Source organism: Macaca fascicularis, chromosome X (assembly GCF_037993035.2).
Source record: "Macaca fascicularis isolate 582-1 chromosome X, T2T-MFA8v1.1".
NCBI lineage: Eukaryota > Metazoa > Chordata > Mammalia > Primates > Cercopithecidae > Macaca > Macaca fascicularis.
Window position 1 is genome coordinate 79614211 of NC_088395.1, and position 19526 is coordinate 79633736.

At 43.0% G+C, this 19526-nt stretch overlaps 1 protein-coding gene across 2 annotated transcripts in view; it reads left to right on the plus strand.

Annotated features, from left to right (window-relative positions):
• The window catches only part of DMRTC1B (DMRT like family C1B), a 70326-nt gene that overhangs the window by 47810 nt on the left and 2990 nt on the right, over positions 1-19526 (plus strand). The window contains exons 2-3 of one of the 2 annotated variants that reach the window (XM_065538817.2): positions 18722-18879; positions 19179-19237. In XM_065538817.2, the coding sequence (XP_065394889.1) occupies positions 18816-18879; positions 19179-19237 (123 nt within the window). In that variant the 5' untranslated portion in view covers positions 18722-18815. The remainder of the gene's footprint in view (positions 1-18721; positions 18880-19178; positions 19238-19526) is intronic. The other variant, XM_065538818.2, reaches the window with a different exon arrangement.

Consider the following 19526-nt stretch of genomic DNA (forward strand, 5'->3'; position numbering starts at 1 on the left):
TCATATGGTTGCTGGCTGCATGAAGGTCTTCTTTTGAGAAGTGTCTGTTCATATCCTTTGCCCATTTTTTGATGGAGTTTTTTTTTTCTTGTAAATTTGTTTAACTAATTTGTAGATCCTGGATATTAGCCCTTTGTCAGATGGATAGAGTGCAAAAATTTTCTCCCATTCTGTGGGTTGCCTGTTAACTCTGATGATAGTTCCTTTTGCTGTGCAGAAGCTCTTCAGTTTAATTAGATCACATTTGTTAATTTTGGCTTTTTTGCCATTGCTTTTGTTGTTTTAATCATGAAATCTTTGTCCATGCCTATGTCCTGAATGGTACTGCCTAGGTTTTCGTCTAGGATTTTTATGGCTTTAGGTCTTACATTTAACTTTTTAATCCATCTTGAGTTAATTTTTGTATAAGGTGTAAGGAAGGGATCCAGTTTCAACTTTCTGCATATGGCTAGCCAGTTTTCCCAACACAATTTATTAAGTAGGGAATCCTTTCTCCATTGCTCGTTTTTGTCAGGTTTGTCAAAGATCAGATGGTTGTAGATGTGTGGTGTTATTTTCAAAGACTCTGTGCTGTTCCATTGGTCTATATGTCTGTTTTGCTATCAGTACCATGCTATTTTTGTTACCACAGCCTAGTAATATAGATTGAAGTCAGGTAGCTTGTTGTCTCCAGCTTTGTTCTTTTTGCTTAGGATTGTCTTGGCTATGCAGCCTCTTTTTTGGTTCCATATGAAATTTGAAATAGATTTTTCCAATTCTGTGAAGAAAGTCAATGGGGATAGCATTGAATCTGTAAATTACTTTGGGCAGCATGGCCATTTTCACGATATTGATTCTTCCTATCCATGAGCATGGAATGTTCTTCCATTTGTCTGTGTCCTCTTTTATTTCCTTGAGCAGTTTGTAGTTCTCCTTGAAGAGGTCCTTCACATCCCTTGAAAGTTGTATTCCTAGGTATTTTATTCTCATAGTAGCAATTGTGAATGGGAGTTCACTCATGATTTGGCTCTCTGTCTGTTATTGGTGTATAAGAATGCTTGTGATTTTTGCACATTGATTTCATATCCTGAGATTTTGCTGAAGTTGCTTATCAGCTTAAGGAGATTTTGGGCTGAGACGATAGGGTTTTCCAAATATACAATGATGCCATCTGCAAACAGAGACAATTTGACTTCCTCTTTTCCTAACTGAATACCCTTTATTTCTTTCTCTTGCCTGATTTCCCCGGCCAGATCTTCCAATACTATGTTGAATAGGAGTGGTGAGAGAGGGCATCCTTGTCTTGTGCCAGTTTTCAAAGGGAATGCTTCCAGTTTTCGCCCATTCAGTATGATATTGGCTGTGAGTCTGTCATAAATAACTCTTATTATTTTGAGAGACGTTCCATCAATACCTAGTTTATTGAGAGTTTTTAGCATGAAGGGCTGTTGAATTTGGTCAAAGACCTTTTCTGCGTCTGTTGAGATAATCTTGTGGCTTTTGTCATTGGTTCCGTTTATGGGATGGATTACGTTTATTGATTTGTGTGTGTTGAAGCAGCCTTCCATCCCGGGGTTGAAGCCGACTTGATCGTGATGGATAAGCTTTGTGATGTGTTGCTGTATTTGGTTTGCCAGTATTTTTTTGAGGATTTTCGCATCGATTTTCATCGGGGATGTTGGCCTGAAAATTCCTTTGTGTGTGTGTGTGTGTGTGTGTGTGTGTGTGTGTGTGTGTGTACGTGTCTCTGCCAGGTTTTGGTATCAGGATGATGCTGGCCTCATGAAATGAGTTAAGGAGGTTTCCCTCTTTTTCTGTTGTTTGAAATAGTTTCAGAAGGAATGGTACCAGCTCCTCTTTGTACCTCTGGTAGAATTCGACTGTGAATCCTTCTGGTCCTGGACGTGTTTTTGTTGGTAGGCTATTAATTACTGCCTCAAATTCAGAACTCGTTATGGGTCTATTCAGGGATTTGACTTCTTCCTGATTTAGCCTTGGGAGGGCGTATGTGTCCAGGAATTTTTTGATTTCTTCGAGATTTTCTAGTTTGTTTGCGTAGAGGTATTTATAGTATTCTCTGATGGTAGTTTGTATTTCTGTGGGATCGGTGGTGATGTCCCCTTTATCATTTATTATTGCATCTATTTGATTCTTCTCTCTTTTCTTCTTTATTAGTCTGGCTAGTGGTCTACCTATTTTGTGGATCTTTTCAAAAAACCTGCTCCTGAATTCATTGATTTGTTGAAGGGCTTTTTGTGTCTCTGTCTCCTTCAGTTCTGCTTTGATCTTGGTTATTTCTTGTCTTCTGCTAGCTTCTGAATTTGTTTGCCCTTGCTTCTCTAGTTCTTTTAATTGTGATGGTAGGGTGTCAATTTTAGAACTTTCCTGCTTTCTCTTGCGGGCATTTAGTGCTATGAATTTCCCTCTACACAGTGCTTTAAATGTGTCCCAGAGATTCTGGTACATTGTGTCTTTGTTCTCATTGGTTTCCAAGAACATCTTTATTTCTGCCTTCATTTCGTTATTTACCCAGTAGTCGTTGAGGAACAGGTTGTTCAGTTTCCATGTAGTTGTGCAGTTTTGAGTGAGTTTCTTAATTCTGAGTTCTAATTTGATTGCACTGTGGTCTGAGAAGCAGTTTGTTACTATTTCCTGGGTTTTTTTTTTTTTTTTTTTTTTTGCATTAGCTGAGGAGTGTTTTACTTCCAATTATGTGGTCAATTTTAGAATAAGTGCGATGGGGTGCTGAGAGGAATGTATATTCCATTGATTTGGGGTGGAGAGTTCTGCAGATGTCTATTAGGTCTGCTTCACTCACTATTATTGTGTGGGAGTCTAAGTCTCCTTCTAGGTCTTGTGAGGTTGGGTGCTCCTGTATTGGGTGCATACATATTTAGGATAGTTAGCTCTTCTTGTTGCATTGATCCCTTTACCATTATGTAATGCCCTTCTTTGTCTCTTGATCCTCATTGGTTTAAAGTCTGTTTCATCAGAGACTAGGATGGCAACCCCTGCTTTTCTTTGCTTTCCATTTGCTTGGTAAATCTTCCTCCATCCCTTTATTTTAAGCCTATGTGTGCCTTTGCCCGTGAGATGGGTCTCCTGAATACAGCACACCAATGGGTCTTGACTCTTTATCCAACTTGCCAGTCTGTGTCTTTTAATTGGGGCACTTAGCCCATTTACATTTAAGGTTAATGTTGTTATGTGTGAATTTGATCCTGTCAATATGATGCTAGCTGGTTATTTTGCCTGTTAGTTGATGCAGTTTCTTCATAGCGTCGATGGTCTTTACAATTTGGTATGTTTTTGCAGTGGCTGATACCGTTTGTTCCTTTCCCTGTTTGGTGCTTTCCTCAGGAGCTCCTGTAAGGCAGCCCTGGTGGTGACCAAATCTCTCAGCATTTGCTTGTCTGTAAAGGATTTTATTTCTCCTTCACATACGAAGCTTGGTTTGGCTGGATATGAAATTCTGGGCTGAAAATCCTTTTCTGTAAGAATGTTGAATACTGAGCCCCACTCTCTTCTGGCTTGTAGGGTTTCTGCAGAAAGATCCACTGTTAGTCTGATGAGATTCCCTTTGTCGGTAACCCGACCTTTCTCTCTGGATGCCCTTAACATTCTTTCCTTCATTTCAACCTTGGTGAACGTGACGATTATGTGTCTTGGGGTTGCTCTTCTCAAGGAATATCTTTGTGGTGTTCTCTGTATCTCCCAAATTTGAATGTTGGCCTGTCTTGCTAGGTTGGGGAAGTTCTCTTGGATAATATCCTGAAGAGTGTTTTCCAACTTGATTCCATTCCCCCTGTCACCTTGAGGTACACCAATCATACGTAGGTTTGGTCTTTTCACATAGTCCCATATTTCTTGGAGGCTTTGTTTGTTTCTTTTCACTCTTTTTTCTCTAATCTTGTCTTCTCACTTTATTTCATTGAGATGATTTTCAAACTCTGATATCCTTTCTTCCACATGATTGATTTGGCTATTGATACTTGTGTATGCTTCACGAAGTTTTCGTGCTGTTTATTTCAGCTCCGTCAGGTCATCTACGTTCTTCTTTAAACTGGTTATTCTAGTTAGCAATTCGTCAAACCCCTTTTCAAGGTGCTTAGCTTCCTTGCGTTGGGTTAGAACATGCTCCTTTAGCTTGGAGGAGTTTGTTATTACCCACCTTCTGAAGCCTACTTCTGTCAATTAGTCAAACTCATTCTCCATCCAGTTTTGTTCCCTTGCTGGTGAGGAGTTGTGGCCCTTTGGAGGAGAAGAGGCGTTCTGGGTTTTGGAATTTTCGGCCTTCTTGTGCTGGTTTCTCCCCATCTTCGTAGATTTATCTACCTTTGGTCTTTGATGTTGGTGACCTTCTGATGGGGTCTCTGAGTGGACATCCTTTTTGTTGATGTTGGTACTATTCCTTTCTGTTTGTTAGTCTTCCTTCTGACAGTCAGGCCCCTCTCCTGCAGGTCTGCTGGAGTTTGCTGGAGGTCCACTACAGACCCTGTTTGCCTGGGTATCACCAGCAGAGGCTGCAGAACAGCAAAGATTGCTGCCTGGTCCTTTCTCTGGAAGGTTCGTTCCAGAGGGGCACCCCCCAGATGCCAGCCAGAGCTCTCCTGTCTGAGGTGTCTGTTGGACCCTACTGGGAGGTGTCTCCCAGTCAGGATACATGGGGGTCAGGGACCCACTTGAGGAGGCAGTCCTTCCCTTATCAGAGCTCGAACACTGTGCTGGAAGAACTGCTGCTCTCTTCAGAGCTGTCAGGCAGGGACGTTTAAGTCTGCTGAAGCTGTGCCTACAGCCGCCCCTTCCTCCAGGTGCTCTGTCCCAGGGAGATGGGGGTTTTATCTAAAAGTCCCTGACTGGGGATGCTGCCTCTTTTTCAGAGATGCCCTGCTCAGAGAGGAGGAATCTAGAGAGGCAGTCGTCCTTGCTGAGCTGCGGTGGACTCCGCCCAGTTCGAACTTCCAAGCGACTTTGTTTACACAGTGAGGGTAAAACCGCCTACTCAAGCCTCAGCAGTGGTGGACGCTCCTCCCTGCACCAAGCTCGAGCATCCCAGGTCGACCTCAGACTGCTGTGCTAGCACTGAGAATTCCAAGCCAGTGGATCTTAGCTTGCTGGGCTCTGTGGGGGTGAGATCCGCTGAGCCAGGTACTGGAGGGAATCTCCTGGTCTGCTGGTTGTGAAGACCATGGGAAAAGCGCAGTATCTGGGCTGGAATGTACTGTCCCTCCCGGTACAGTCTATCACAGTTTCCCTTGGCTAGGAAAGGGAAATCCCCCGACCCCTTGTGTTTCCCGGGTGAGGCGACACCGCACCCTGCTCCGGCTTGCCCTCTGTGGGCTGCACCCACTGTTCATCCAGTAGCAAGGAGATGAACTGGATACTTCAGTTGGAAATACAGAAATCAGCCGCCTTCTGCGCCGATCTCGCTTGGAGCTGCAGACCGGAGCTGTTCCTATTTGGCCATCTTGCCAGATCTCCCTGTGAGCAACCTCTTAATGCCATAAATACCCAGTCTGTTTTAGTGACCCAAATTAAGAGATTTGGAATCCAGTTGCCTCACCTGACCAGCAGTGAGCTGCTTTTCCCCTGTGTTTCCATGGACATAAAGTGGCCAGGGAGAGAGATCTTCCATGTTCACGACTCTCCCTGATATGCTTAGTGATGCTAGGTGACAACACGATCAATTCTCCTCAAATTAATGCATTCACGTAATGGCCAGTTTGCCACATTTACTGAATCTCCTGATTGTCATTTTAGCAGCTTTCACAGGAATACTCATTTTTGGTTATTAAAGATGAAATATACCTTTCCGAATATTACCTCAATGGAGGTGGATATACCTTAGGAATTGGGGGAAAATCCAGAATTAAAGACTGAGAATTTTCTGAATTATTATTTTTTCAATCCAAAATCTGGCATTTTGCATATGATAGAGTTCCTTAAATATTCTTGATATGTGTGGGAGTCTTTCAAATACCATTAAAAAAATCTGTTCAACATACATACTTTCTTTTTTTCTTAGTGTTCTCTCGCATTTTTTCAGTGGCTTTATCAGACAGAATTGCTTATTTTGATTGAGAATAAAGACGGTTGACCAAATGCAGCTGGGATGTGCCTCTTCCTCAGAGAGGAAGCAAAATATTAAGTAAATCTGCACACTTCAAACACATCTTTTGAGAGAAAACATGGGAATTCAATAAAGGGGCAATGGAAGACACTGTGGTGGAAGAGGGAGGAAGCGGGACTGCCTGTTTGGTATTGCCGGGTGCCACGACTGGACTCTGGACACAGACTGGACCCGAGGAAGGGGTGAGTGAAGGAACCCTAGGACCCCACATTCCTGCTGCGGACCTCTGAGATCGTAGACACAGGAGTTCCCTTTGAGGGACTGGCAGGCAGAGTCGCAGGGAGAAGATGCAGAGGCACTGCTTGAACCTGTGTGGAGCCCAAAAGGCTTCTGTGTGTTGGGCAGCTGCAGCAAAACAGGGCTCTAGGTGCCCACCCCCAAGGCTCTGTGTCGTGCCCTAAGCGACTGCAGCTCCTACTGTCTGCTGGACCGGGAGATAGCAGAGTCCAGGCTCGCTCATGTGCCCAACACAGGCCCCACTGCCATTGCCACAAGACCAAGGTGCATCTGAACCACATGCCCCCGTGTTTGCCCCTGCTTCCCAAGATTGCCTGCCTGGCTGTTTCTGTGGCGGTGGGAGTGGGGGAGGTCAGGAGGAGTGGGGGAGAGGGAGGGGAAGGGGGTGAGGGAAGAGGAGGGAATTCTTCCTAATTCATTCTACAAGGCCAGCATTACCCTGATGCCCAGACCAGACAAAGGCACAACGAGAAAGAGAAAACTGCCGGCCAGTATCCCTGACGAACACAGGTGCAAAAATCTTCAACAAAATACTAACAAACTGAATCCAACAGCACATCAAAAAGATGATCAATTGAGATCTATCCCAGAAATGCAAGGATGATTCAACACACACAAATCAATACATATAATATGTCTCATGAACAGAACAAAGATCAAAAATGGTATGATCAGCTCAGTAGACGCAGAAAAAGCATTTGACAAAATCGCAGCATCACTTCATGACAAAAACTCTCAACAAATTAGGTACAAAAGGAGCATACCTCAACATAACAAAAGGCTATATGTAACTAACCCACATCATACTGAATGGGGAAAAGCTGAAAGCCTTTTCTCTAAGAACAGGAACAAGAGAAGGATACTCACTCTCACCGCTCCTATTTAACATAGTACTGAACGTCCTCCCAGAGCAGTTAGGCACCAGGAAGACATAAATGACATCCAAACGGAAAGAAAGGACATCAAATTGCACCCCTTCACAGGTGACCTGATCGGATAGATCGAAAACCTAAAGACTCCCCGAAAACTCTTTAGAACTGGTAAACAAATTCAATAGAGTTGCAGGATACAAAATCTGCGTAAGAAAATCAGTAGTGTTTCTATGCACCAACAATGAACTAGTAGAAAAGGAAATCAAGAGAGCAAACCCTGCAGCCATAAGAAAGAATGAGTTCATAGCTGGAAGCCATCATTCTCAGCAAACTAACACAGGAACAGAAAACCAAACACCGCATGTTCTCACTCATGGGTGGGAGCTGAACAATGAGAACACGTGGACAAAGGAGGGGAACATCACACACCAGGGCCTGTTGGAGGGGAGTGGGGGGAAAGGGGAGGGAGAGCATTAGGACAAATACCTAATGCATGCGGGGCTTAAAACCTAGATGACGGGTTGATAGGCGCAGCAAATCACCATGGCACATGTATACTTATGTAACAAACCTGCACGTTCTGCACACGTATCTCCGAACTTAAAGTAAAACTTAAAAAAAAGCCACTCCATTTACACTAGCCACAAAAAAAGTATCTAGGAATAAATGTAACTAAGGATGTGGTAGATCACCACAATGAAAACTTCAAGACACTGACAAAAACAATTGAAGAGGACACAAAATAATGGCAAGGCATTCCATGCTTATGGATTAGAAGAATGAAAATTGCTTAAATGACCATATTACCCAAAGCAATCTACAGATTCAATGCAATCCCACCCAAAATACCAATGATACTTTTTACAGAAATAGAAAAAAAATCCTAAAATTCATATGGGACCGCAAGAGACCTCAAATAAACAAAGAAATCCTGAGGGGGAAACAAACAAACAAACAAACAAAGCTGGAGGCATCACTCTGCCTGACTTCAAAATATACTATAAAGCTATAGTAACCAGGACATCATGATATTGTCATAGAAACTTAAAGGCTTAAATGGAAAACTTGAAACTATAAAAATAACAAAGGAGAGAAGCTTCAGGGCGTTGTTCTAGTAGGGCAAATATTTTATGGGCAAGACTACAAAAGCACAGACAACAAAAGCAAAAATACGCAAATGGGACCATATAAAACCAAAAAGCTTCTGTATAGCAAAGGAAACAATCAATAGAGTGAGGAGACAACCTGTAGAATGGGAGAAAATACTTAAAAACTAATCGTCCGATAAGAGACTAATATCCAGAATACACTAGGCTTTCAAAGAACTCAACAGCAAAACTCCCCTAAATAATACTATTAAAAATGAGCAAAGGATCAGAATAGACATTTCTCGAAAGAAGGCATACAAGTCACCAAGAAGTTTATGGAAAATTGCTCAACCTCACTAATCATCAGGAAAATGCAAGTCCAAACTACCATGAGATATCCTCTCACCCCAGTTAGAATGGCCATTATGAAAAAGACAAAAAGATAAGTTTTGGCGAGGATGTGAAGAAAGGGGAGTTCTTTTTTTTTTTTTTTTTTATACTTTAAGTTCCAGGGTACATGTGCACAACGTGCAGGTTTGTTACATATGTATACTTGTGCCACGTTGGTGTGCTGCACCCATCAACTCATCAGCACCCATCAACTCGTCATTTACATCAGGTATAACTCCCAATGCCATCCCTCCCCTCTTCCCCCTCCCCATAATAGGCCCCGGTGTGTGATGTTCGAAAGGGGAGTTCTTACACATTGTTGGTCCCAGTGTAAATTAGTGCAGACATCATGGAAAACAGTATGGAGGTTTCTCAAAAAACTGAAAACACACCTACCATATGATCCAACAGTCCCTCAACTGGGTATTTATCCAAAAGAAAGGAAGTCGGTGTATCAAAGAAAGATTTGCTTTCCCATGTTTGTTGCAGCACTATTCCCAATAGCTAAGGTACGGAATCATCCTAAGTGTCCATCGACGTGAATGGATAAAGAAAATGTGGTATCTATACACAATAGAACATTATTCAGCTACCAGAAAGAATGAAGTCCTGTCATTCGAGGCAACATGAATGAACCTGGAGGATTTTATGTTAAGTGAAACAAGGCAGGCACAGGTAGACAAATACCACACATCCTCACTCATATGTGGAAGCTGAAGGAAATTGGGCTCATAGAAGTAGAGAGTAGAGTTGTGGTTACTAGAGGCTGGGAAGTACAGAGGGGAGGGGAGGATAGGGAGAGGTTGGCTAATGGATACTACATTACGGATCGATAGGAGGAATAAGTTTAAGTGTTCTATAGCACTGCAGGTTGAATACAGTTAACAGTATGGTATAGTATATGTTTAAAAAAAGCTGGAAGAGGGGATTTTGAATGTTTCCAGTGCAAAGGAATGATAAATGTTTGAGGCGATGGATACCCTAATTACTCTGGTGTAGTCATTACACGTTGAATAGATGTATCAAAATATCACTCTGTACCTCATAAATATGCACAACTATTATGTGTCAACTAAAATATAAAAGAAAAAAAAGGAAGACAAATACCACATGATCTCACTCATGTGGAATCTTACAAAGTTGATCTAATAGAAGCAGAGAGTAGAATGATGGTTGCCAGAGGCTGGGGGTGGCGGGGCTTGCGGGGGATATGGCAAGGGAAGATGTTGGTCAAAGGGTACAAAGTTCCAGTTAGACAGGAGCAAGGAGCTTTAGTGATCTATTGCACAGCATTTCTAGTTAAAAATAATGTATTACATATTTTGAAACTGCTCAAAGAGTAGATTGTAAATGTTCTCGCCACAAAAGAATGATAGGTAGGTGAGGAGACGGATATGCTAATTAGCTTCGTTTAATCATTCCACATTGTATACATATATCAAAACATCATATTCTACCCCATAAATATATATAATTATTATTTGCTTTTTTAAATAAAATAAATCTATAGAGACTGCTGCTTCTGGGAAGGTGGTGTAGTTGTACATTTCCCTATTCTTCCCACTAAGTACAACTTAAAATTCGAGACACTATATATAAAACAAACATAAGGCTGAAAGTGGAGAGGAGAAAGCAGAGCAACTGAGGACCTCAGAACGATATGGTGGTGAGTTCCTTGGGTTTTGTTTTTGCCTGATATATCCCAAAGTTGGAGCCGAAGAAACCAGCTACTAGGGAATTCCAAAATGCACAGGCAAAACAAAACAAAGCTAAACAAAACAAGCGAAGAAACGAAGAAATAAACCTACAAAAGCCTGTTCTTCCTAACCTAAGGATCAGAAAAGAGGCAACCCAACAGGACAGAAAATATTTTCACAGTAACTGCTCTACTCCAGTTGAACGCCTCGGAAAACTCTGTGGCCCCACTCATGCCGGCAAAGATCTAGCGGGGGACATGGACTTCCACATTCATTTCCATGGGCAGAGACGAGAGCCCCTTCGCGCTACCATATCAGCAGGATTATGTGGAGATCTCCAACATATACCCCCACCAGGCCGTAAGGAGGCACCCCTCTTTGTCCCTGCTGGGATGATGTCAGGATTTTCACCACCGCTCCATGTGAAGGATGCCACTGAATCCATGGGCTAAAGAGAAAATCTTCCAGATGTAAATTAGGAGAGCCATTATGGAAAACAGTATGAAGGTTCCTCATAAAGTTAAAATAGAACTACCATATGACCTAGCCTTCCCACTTCTGGGACTGTATTCAAAGGCTATGAAATCAACATGTCAGAGAGGTGTCTGCACTCCCATCTTCACTGCATCACTATTCACAATAGCCAAAATTTACAGTGAACCTAAGTGTTCATCAGCGGATTAACGAATAAAGAAAATGTGGTCTATATACACCATGGAATACCGTTCTGCCATGTAAAAGAAGGAAATCATGGCATTTCCATGTGTGGAAGGTGAAAAAGTCGATCTTTTAGAAGTAGCGAGTGGAATGGTGGTTACCAGAGGCTGGAGTTTGGGGGAGTGGGGGAGATGTTGACCAAAGGGTGCAAAATTTCAGCTAGGCAGGAGGAATAATTTCAAAAGATCTCTTCTTCACCATGGTGACTACAGTTAATAACAATATGTCGTATACGTGAAATTTGCTGAGAGTAGTTTTTAAGTGTTCTCACCACACACAAAAAACGGTAAGTATGTGAGGTAATGCATATGATAATTACCTTGATTTAGCCATTTCACAGTGTATACTTATTATCAAAACATCATGCTGTACACCACAAATATATACAATTTTTATTGGCCGATTTAAATAAAAAGAATACTGAAGACTGAGTCTCCCAGGACTTCAGAAAGTGAATTGAACTGAAAGGAAATGATTATAAGACATGTCAATATCTGTGATGCAAAGCTAAACCATTGTTGAAAGGAAAGTTTATGCCATTAAGTGCTTCCATTAGACAAATGAAAAATTATCAAAGCAGTAATCTATGATGTCACTACACTAAACTAGAAAAAGAGGAGCAAAAGAAGCAGAAGGAAGGAAATGTGAAAGATAGGTAAAATAATCAATGAAATGGAAACCCGAAAAATAACAGAGAAAATCAATAAATAAAGACCGAGGTCTTTAAGAAGACCAGTAAAACATACACAACTTAATAAAGACTGACAAAATAAGCCTGTGATGATTCACTGCGTTTGTGCATATTTACTGAATGACTTTAATAACTATAGTTGTGAAACTTTTCATATAGTCGACTTTAGGAAGCTAAGCCCTTATGTTTTCAATATGAATCATACAATGGAAAGAAGAAATAAAAGAAACATTGGACTCTTGATTTAAATCACAACAAAATCTGAGTTTTGAACTAACAGCCAGATCCCTGTCTTTCCTCATACAAATGAGTTTCTCCAATGTCTTCCACAATTAACTCAGTTTCCTTTCTGAGAGGTAGACATGATACCCAAATAACTATACTATGAGTTCCATTTATCATGCTACGAACATGTCTTTGCAAATTGGAAAGTTCTTGGAAAGGAAATTTCCCATGATTCATGTAATGCTAAAAGGAAGGTTGTTGAAATTTTTTACACTTTGAATCAATTATTCTTCCATACTGTTAGAAAAGTCTTGTATTACATGGACATTTGAGTGGCGACTTAGGTGAAGGCCTTCTGCCTTTTGTAAAATATTGTATATAACTCATAATTTTCTATTATGTGTTATGTAACTGAAATAACAATACCTTTTTATGATGTCTCCACAAAAATGTTTGTGTGTGTGTGTGTGTGTGTGTGTTCTACAAGATCCAAGCCATTTTTTAGTTGGCCAAATTCATAACCTCAGATCCTCTTAATAATTATCATAAACTGCTTTTTTTGCTATTGCTGACCAATCAATTCTAACTTCAGGCAATGAATTTTGTCAATCTGATTAGACTGTTAGAGGGGAAATTCTTATCAAATTCATCATGTATTTGTTTACCTTTGTCTTAATATTGTCCACTTTTTTCTCTTCACATTTCTTTCAACAAAACAAATAAACAGCTTGTACTCTTTCTCTGCCACAGCAAATGCAACATCAACAACAACGAGGTGGGGGAGGGGGAGAGATGAGCTTTTTTACATCAAAATGCCCATCCATAAAAGCAGAAATGAATTATAGTATTAGAGAAATCACCGTTTTTTTTAACCAACAAAGTAATAATCAAATCAGGCAAGAGCCCTGAATGAATACCAAGGCCAAGAGGTAAAATTTTGTTGGAGAGCAGAATATCCGCATGTCATCGAAATATCATGACAGACTACTTATTAACCACAACAGGAGAAAAGTACCTTCCCAATGTAGTACTCTGTCTGAAAAATACCGTAATTAAGTGATAAAACTGAAGAATACAAACCGCATCACCGATAACCAGAGAAACTGGCCTTAGGAGCCTCCAGATGTGATATAACGTGAACTGCTCGTCACCTTCTTAATATTCGTGCCCAAAGTGTCAAACATAAATATAAACAAGAGGCAAATATCAGACCAGCCCGTATTGTGGGACACTTTACATGACAACAGGCCTCAGCTCTGAAAAAAATGTCATCGTCATGGAAGGTTTAAAAAATTGGTTGGGGTACTGTTTGCAATTAGAGGACACTAAAGAGACATGACAACTGTGTGCAATGTACCATGCTTGACTGGATTGTTGATCCCCCAAAAAGTCTTTCAAAAGGATATTACGGGGACATTTGGTGAAATTTAAATATGAACTGTATGTGAACTTGGATGATGTTACCCCTTCATTGTTACATTTCTTCAATGTGATAATGGCACTGTGGTTTCATAGGAGTACATTGTAGTGTTTAGGAGGTGCATGCTGAAGTAACTGGTTGAAGTGTTTGAAACTCTTACGTGTTTAAGCAAGAAAAAAAAATTACTGAGAGCTAAAGCAATGAGATAATGTGAATCTAGGCATAAGATTGTTCACTGTATTACCCCCTCAGCTTTGTGTATTTTCAAAATGAAACGTTGAGGAAAATAGATTCCTCATATTTAGAGTTATGCACTGAAATGTTTACAAATCAAATAAGACACGTTAAGATATCCACATATGATTTTTGTACTTTTTTGATTTCTGATATTTGCTTGAAAAAAATCTGGAGGACGGGGAGGGGAGAGGATATGTATGAAATGTGATTGGCCATGAGTCTTTAATGGTTGCAGTTGGGAGATGGATATTTGGAGGTTCCTCATGTTATCCTCTCTTGTGCTTTCGCTCTCAAAATGTGGTCCCTTACCAGCAGTGTTCGCATCATCAGGGAACTTGTTTGATAGGCAAACTCAGCCGGCATGGTGGCTCACGCCTGTAATCCCAGCACTTTGGGAGGCCCAAGCTGGTGGATCACCTGAGGTCAGGAGCTCAAGACCAGCCTGACCAACATGGAGAAACCCCATCTCTACTGAAAATACAAAAGTAGCCGGGCGTGGTGGTGACTGCCTGTAATTCCAGCTACTCGGGAGGCTGAGGCAGGAGAATCCCTTGAACCCGGGTGGCAGAGGTTGCAGTGAGCCGAGATCGCATCATTGCACTCAAGCCTGGGCAGCAAGAGTGAAACTCCGTCAAAAAAAAAAAAGACAAAGAAAAGAAAAGAAAAATGAAAAGAAAAGAAAAGAGAAAAAGCAAAGCCAACCAAACTCTGGGTCCCACCCCAGACCTTGTTATCTGAGAATACAGATATGGAGCTCCGAAATCTTTGTTTTATCAAGCCCTCTGGGGCTTGATAATCAAGCTAGTGTTTTAGGACCACTGCTCTAATGCACCATATACAAAAAAATTAATACACCATAGCTAAGTTACATTTACTATGGGAGAGGAAAGCTGGTTTGATATTAGCAAAGCTGTAACTGGAAGGGGACCCGAGAGAGGTTTATGTATTGCTCATATATTTTGTTGTTTGTTCTAGATACTAATTGCATGCGTATATTTAATTTTTGAAAACTCACTAAGAGGCCTGGCTTGATGGCTCACACCTGTAATCTCTGCACCTTTGTCTGGCGGCCTGCTTGAGCCCAGGAGTTCACGATGGCCTGGGCAACATGGCGAAACCCCCAGTCTCTACCAAATATACGAAAATTAGCTGGGGATGGTGGCGTGTGCTTGTAGTCCCAGGTACTTGAGAGGCCGAGGCAGGAGGATTGCTTGAGCCCAGGAGGTGGAGGTTGCAGTGAGCCAAGATCACCGACACTGCACTTCAGCAGCCTGAGTGACAGAGTGAGGGGCTGCTTTTTTGTTTCATCTTTGTTTACAAATCAAATAAAGAAAGCAACCCAAAGAATGGAGGAAGGAAGGAAGGAGAAAGAGAGAGAGAGAGAGAGAGAGAGAGAGAGAGAGAGAGAGAGAGAAAGGGAGAAAGGGAGAAAGGATAAGAAAGAGAGAAAGAAAGGAAAAGAAAGAAAGAGAAAACTCATTAAGATATACATTTATGACTTTTTAACCGTTTGGATTATAAGATAAACTTTGCTGAAGGTTTTGGAAAAAACCTGGAAGTTACTTAGGCCAGGTACTCTAGAGATAGTGGATTCTCCCATAACTGATCCACAGATTCAGTGAAAATGCAATCCAAATCTGTTACAACCGAATTTTTGGGAAACTTGAAATTGCATGCTAATTTATGAAGAAGGACAAAAGGCGTAAGACATGCGGGGGTGGGGGTGGCGTGGTGTAGGGAGACAGGAAGAAGAAAGGAAGGAAGGAAGGAGGAAAGGGAAGAAAGGGAAGAAAGGAAGGGAAGGGAAGGGAAGGGAAGGGAAAGGAAAGAAAAGGAAATGAAAGGAAAAGGTAAGGAAAACACAAGGAAACAATACTAATATGGAAATGCTGGCAGCATTCCTTTTAAAATCCGGAACAACCCAAAGAAGCCCAATTTTGCTGTCGCTATTAGATCTTGTACTAGATTTCCTAGCCAGCGCAGTTAAAACACAACCAAACAACCAACCAAAAAACAAAAATCGCAAACAAAAAAACCCCATAACTTCAATTCTATTTCTACTATGCATAAACTCACAGATAATCCCAGAACGCCTACTACAGAGTTTAGCATGTTGACTGACTTTAAGATCAAGTCACGTTTTTAAAAGTTAAAGTCGTTTCTGTAAATTAGATCCAAATAGAAATTGTCCTTTTAAACAGACATCAAGTGTAAGCACAGCAACGATCTACAGTATCTTGGAATAAATACAATGAATGATGTGCAAGATCTAAATATACAAAAGATAAAACTAAAAACTGAACTGAAAGATTAAAACATTAAGGGCCCACGTAAGTGGAGACATCCCAAGTTGGTGAACAGGAAGGCTGAGTATTCTGCAGATAGTGGATTCTCCCCTAACTGATCCACAGATTCAGTGAAAATGCAATCCAAATCTGTTACAACTGAGTCTGGGGAGACTTGACATTGCACACTAATTCATGCGGAGGGACAAAAAGGCAAAGAATAGCAAAGACGTGTTTGGAGATGATGAATACCATGCAGGAACTTGCCCTAGCCGATGTCAAGATGTATCATGAAGTGAGAAAATTTAGGACAATTTAGTAGTGGCACAGGAATAGACACATTTATCTGTGGAACATTACAGGGAGTTCATAAACAGAGACAAATACGGACGAAAGTGTTTCCAAGCATCGTTCCCTGGGGGTTGCAAAGTCACCACTGATTGGGAATCCGCGGCACAGAAATATGGATCGATCTTTAATCACATGCTGAATTTTTAAAAGGTAAATTACAAAATACCAAGTACGTGAGTTAAAAATGCATGCACACAAAATATTTCACACCCAAAGGGAGACCAATCTGGGAAACAAGCCTTGGGGAGTATAAAGCTCAACGATCACTTCAGGATTTCTTGACTGACCTAGTACAGGGAGCAGGAGAAGCTACATGGAGGTGAAGGGGGCGTGACCTCAGAACGTGAGCCTCAAGAGATCTCGAGGTTCATTGGTCGCCAGCCACAGCGGCGGGAGGTTGAAGGCAGCGCAAGAGCTCACTGGCCTTTGTGGCAAGGGCGGGAAGGGAAGCAGAAGCTGGATCTTCCCTCAGACCCTCTGACTGGTTCTGACTTGCTGGAGGCTGGGGCAACCACAGGTTGACATGAGAATTAGGCCCTCGTTCTCCACGCCTCTTATTTCCTCCCACCCTCCTGAGCCAGATTCCCAACTCTGCTACCTTCCCCTCTCTGCTACCTCAGCAGGGAACTCCCATCTGCTCCTGATGTCCCATCGCGCCCTCAGCTGTCCCGGAATCCCTTTTGGGAGGACCCCTTGCTCCAGCCCCCTGAGCCCCGGCCTTTGGCCAGTGAGGCAGGGCTCATGGGACTACTTTTGATTCAGAGGTCCGGGAGGGAGTGGATGATTGGGCTTCCTGAGGAAGTGGTGCACTCCAGGGTGGTGGGACTGTGTGTGTGGTGTGGGGTGGGGTGGGGGTGGGGGGAGATGGTGTGCTCCAGAAAAATTGTTGAAGTGTGGAGAGGAATATGGAAGAGTTGGGGGAGACTGTGGAGGGAATGTGTGGGTTTGCATGAAAGCAGAAAAGGTGTGTCAGTCCAAGAGAAACACTACTGCACTGAGGAGTTTCCTATTGGCTAGATCAGAACCTGACACTTCATAGGAGGCTCAACAGGTACCTGCTGAATGAAGAATCAAGAGAATCGGCCGGGCCCGGTGGCTCATGCCTGTAATCCCAGCACCTTGGGAGGCCGAGGCGGGTGGATCAGCCTGGCCAACATGGTGAAACCCCGTCTCTATTAAAAATTACAAAAAATTAGCCAGGCGTGGTGGCAGGCACCTGTAATCCCAGCTACTCGGGAGGATGAGGCAGGAGGATCACTTGAACCCGGGAGGCAGAGGTTGCAGTGAGCCGAGATCACGCCATTGCACTCCAGCCTGGGTAACAAGAGCGAAACTCCGTCTCAAAAGAAAAAAGAAAAAAAAAAAAAAAAGAAGAATCAAGGGGATGCATGAAGGGATGAATGAAATTAATAATTGAAAGAGGGCCAGGGATCCAGGAGAACAATACGATTTCATGGGATACAAGAGGGAAATCAGTTCAAAGGGGGAGCAAGGGAATAATTAAGTGTAAGGTGGGGTACAAGAAAAAAAATCAGCATGAATCAGCACGAAATGTGAGGGGAAAATTGAATATAGGGCATAGAAGAGACTGACAATGGAATTGAGTGCTGGGGGCACAAAATCCTGTGTGGGGAGTGAATGAATGCAGGAGGTTCGGAAGAGAATTGTTGAAGTGGATGCCAGGAATAATACCTGGGTTTGGCAGAGTGCAGGATGATACACAAGAAGGGGGTGTAGTAATGGTGGAAGAGGGCACGGGAGTGCATGTACATGCCTGAAAGTGGGGTCTGTGGTGAAGTGATGGTAAGCAAGGAGAATAATGACTGCATTGAATGGGTATGGGATCCTTGCCAAGAGTTTCTCGGGAAGGGGCTATGTGTGACTGGGGCTTCTGTGAAGGAGGCAACATGAGCAAGGAGGTCGCAGTGAAGGCTGGTGAAAACCGTGGGAGAAGAAGGGGAGGGAAGGCAATCTGATTCCAGCGGTGAGAAGGATGGAGAAGGAGCATTCAGCCACCTCAGATAGGGTTTTCCAAGGGCAGAGGAAGTACGCTGGGGGTAGGGGATCATGTGGCCATTCTGACCTCCACTCCTGACCCTAGAAGCATGGATCCCAAATAAATACCTGCTGCACCCTGCTGCCCCTCTGACCCTGAATGCACAGCGTGAGACTGGAGCCCCATGGGGGACTCAGCTTGGCCCCAGAAGAGCTATAGGTTGCTGTGACCGCTGCCACGACCATGGTATTACTGCCCAAATCAGCGGCCACAAGCATTTCTGCCTCTTCCAGGCCTGCGAGTGTCACAATTGTGCCCTCTTCTCACGAGTATGGTGTCTGAGATGGGGAGGGCCCAGACCTTCTCTAAATGGGACTAACCTTAGCCCCGCAATCCTTTACTTCAGAGAACACCTCAGGGTCTTGCCTGCTGTGAGTGCCTTGAAGAGGGAGCAGCGGGCACGGCCAAAGAGACACCTGGCTCAAGGACCAATAAGGAGTATGGCTGCCCCTCCCAAAGCTCCCATCCGTGTCAGGAATTTGACCATCAGAGCAGGAGTCCTCAGTGAGTGTTTCTGGCCAGGGAGGGAGCCAGAGTTTGGGTGGAGGAAGCATGAGTAGTTCTGTCACCAGTCCTGTCACAGAATTGCAGTGTGACCTGGGGCAAGTTGCTCCCCGGACCTTAGTTTGCCCAGGTGCAAAATGTCATCAATGTTATCTACCGAGTGTTTGCAGGAAGGAGAGAGCTGGGGGACAAGGGAACTGAAGAGCTCCTTGGTGAGATGAGACCTGAGACTGGATGTGGGGTGAAGTGGGGTGGGGTTGGGGGAAAGACTCATCAAAGCTGTTCCTGGTCTTTCACAGCTGGGAGGGAGAACAACATGCTGCAGCCCGAGACCCACATCTTCACAGCCTCCGAGGAGGTAAGGAGAGTCGGTGACCAGTCGGGCAGGCTCCCACCCAGCCACTGTCCAGACATCTTTCACTGTGTCCCAAGGATATGGGTTTCATCTCCAATCCTATCACCAGCTCACCATGTGACCTTGGGAAAAATCACTTCTCCTCCCTGGGCCTCAATTTCCCCAGTTGCAAAATGAAAGGTAAGACTGGCTGGTCTTCAAGGTCTTCAGAGCTCTGACATTCTAGGCTCCTATCCTCATCCCAAAAGATGTCCACACCTCCTCTCTCCATGGCCGGCCTGGTACCTGACTG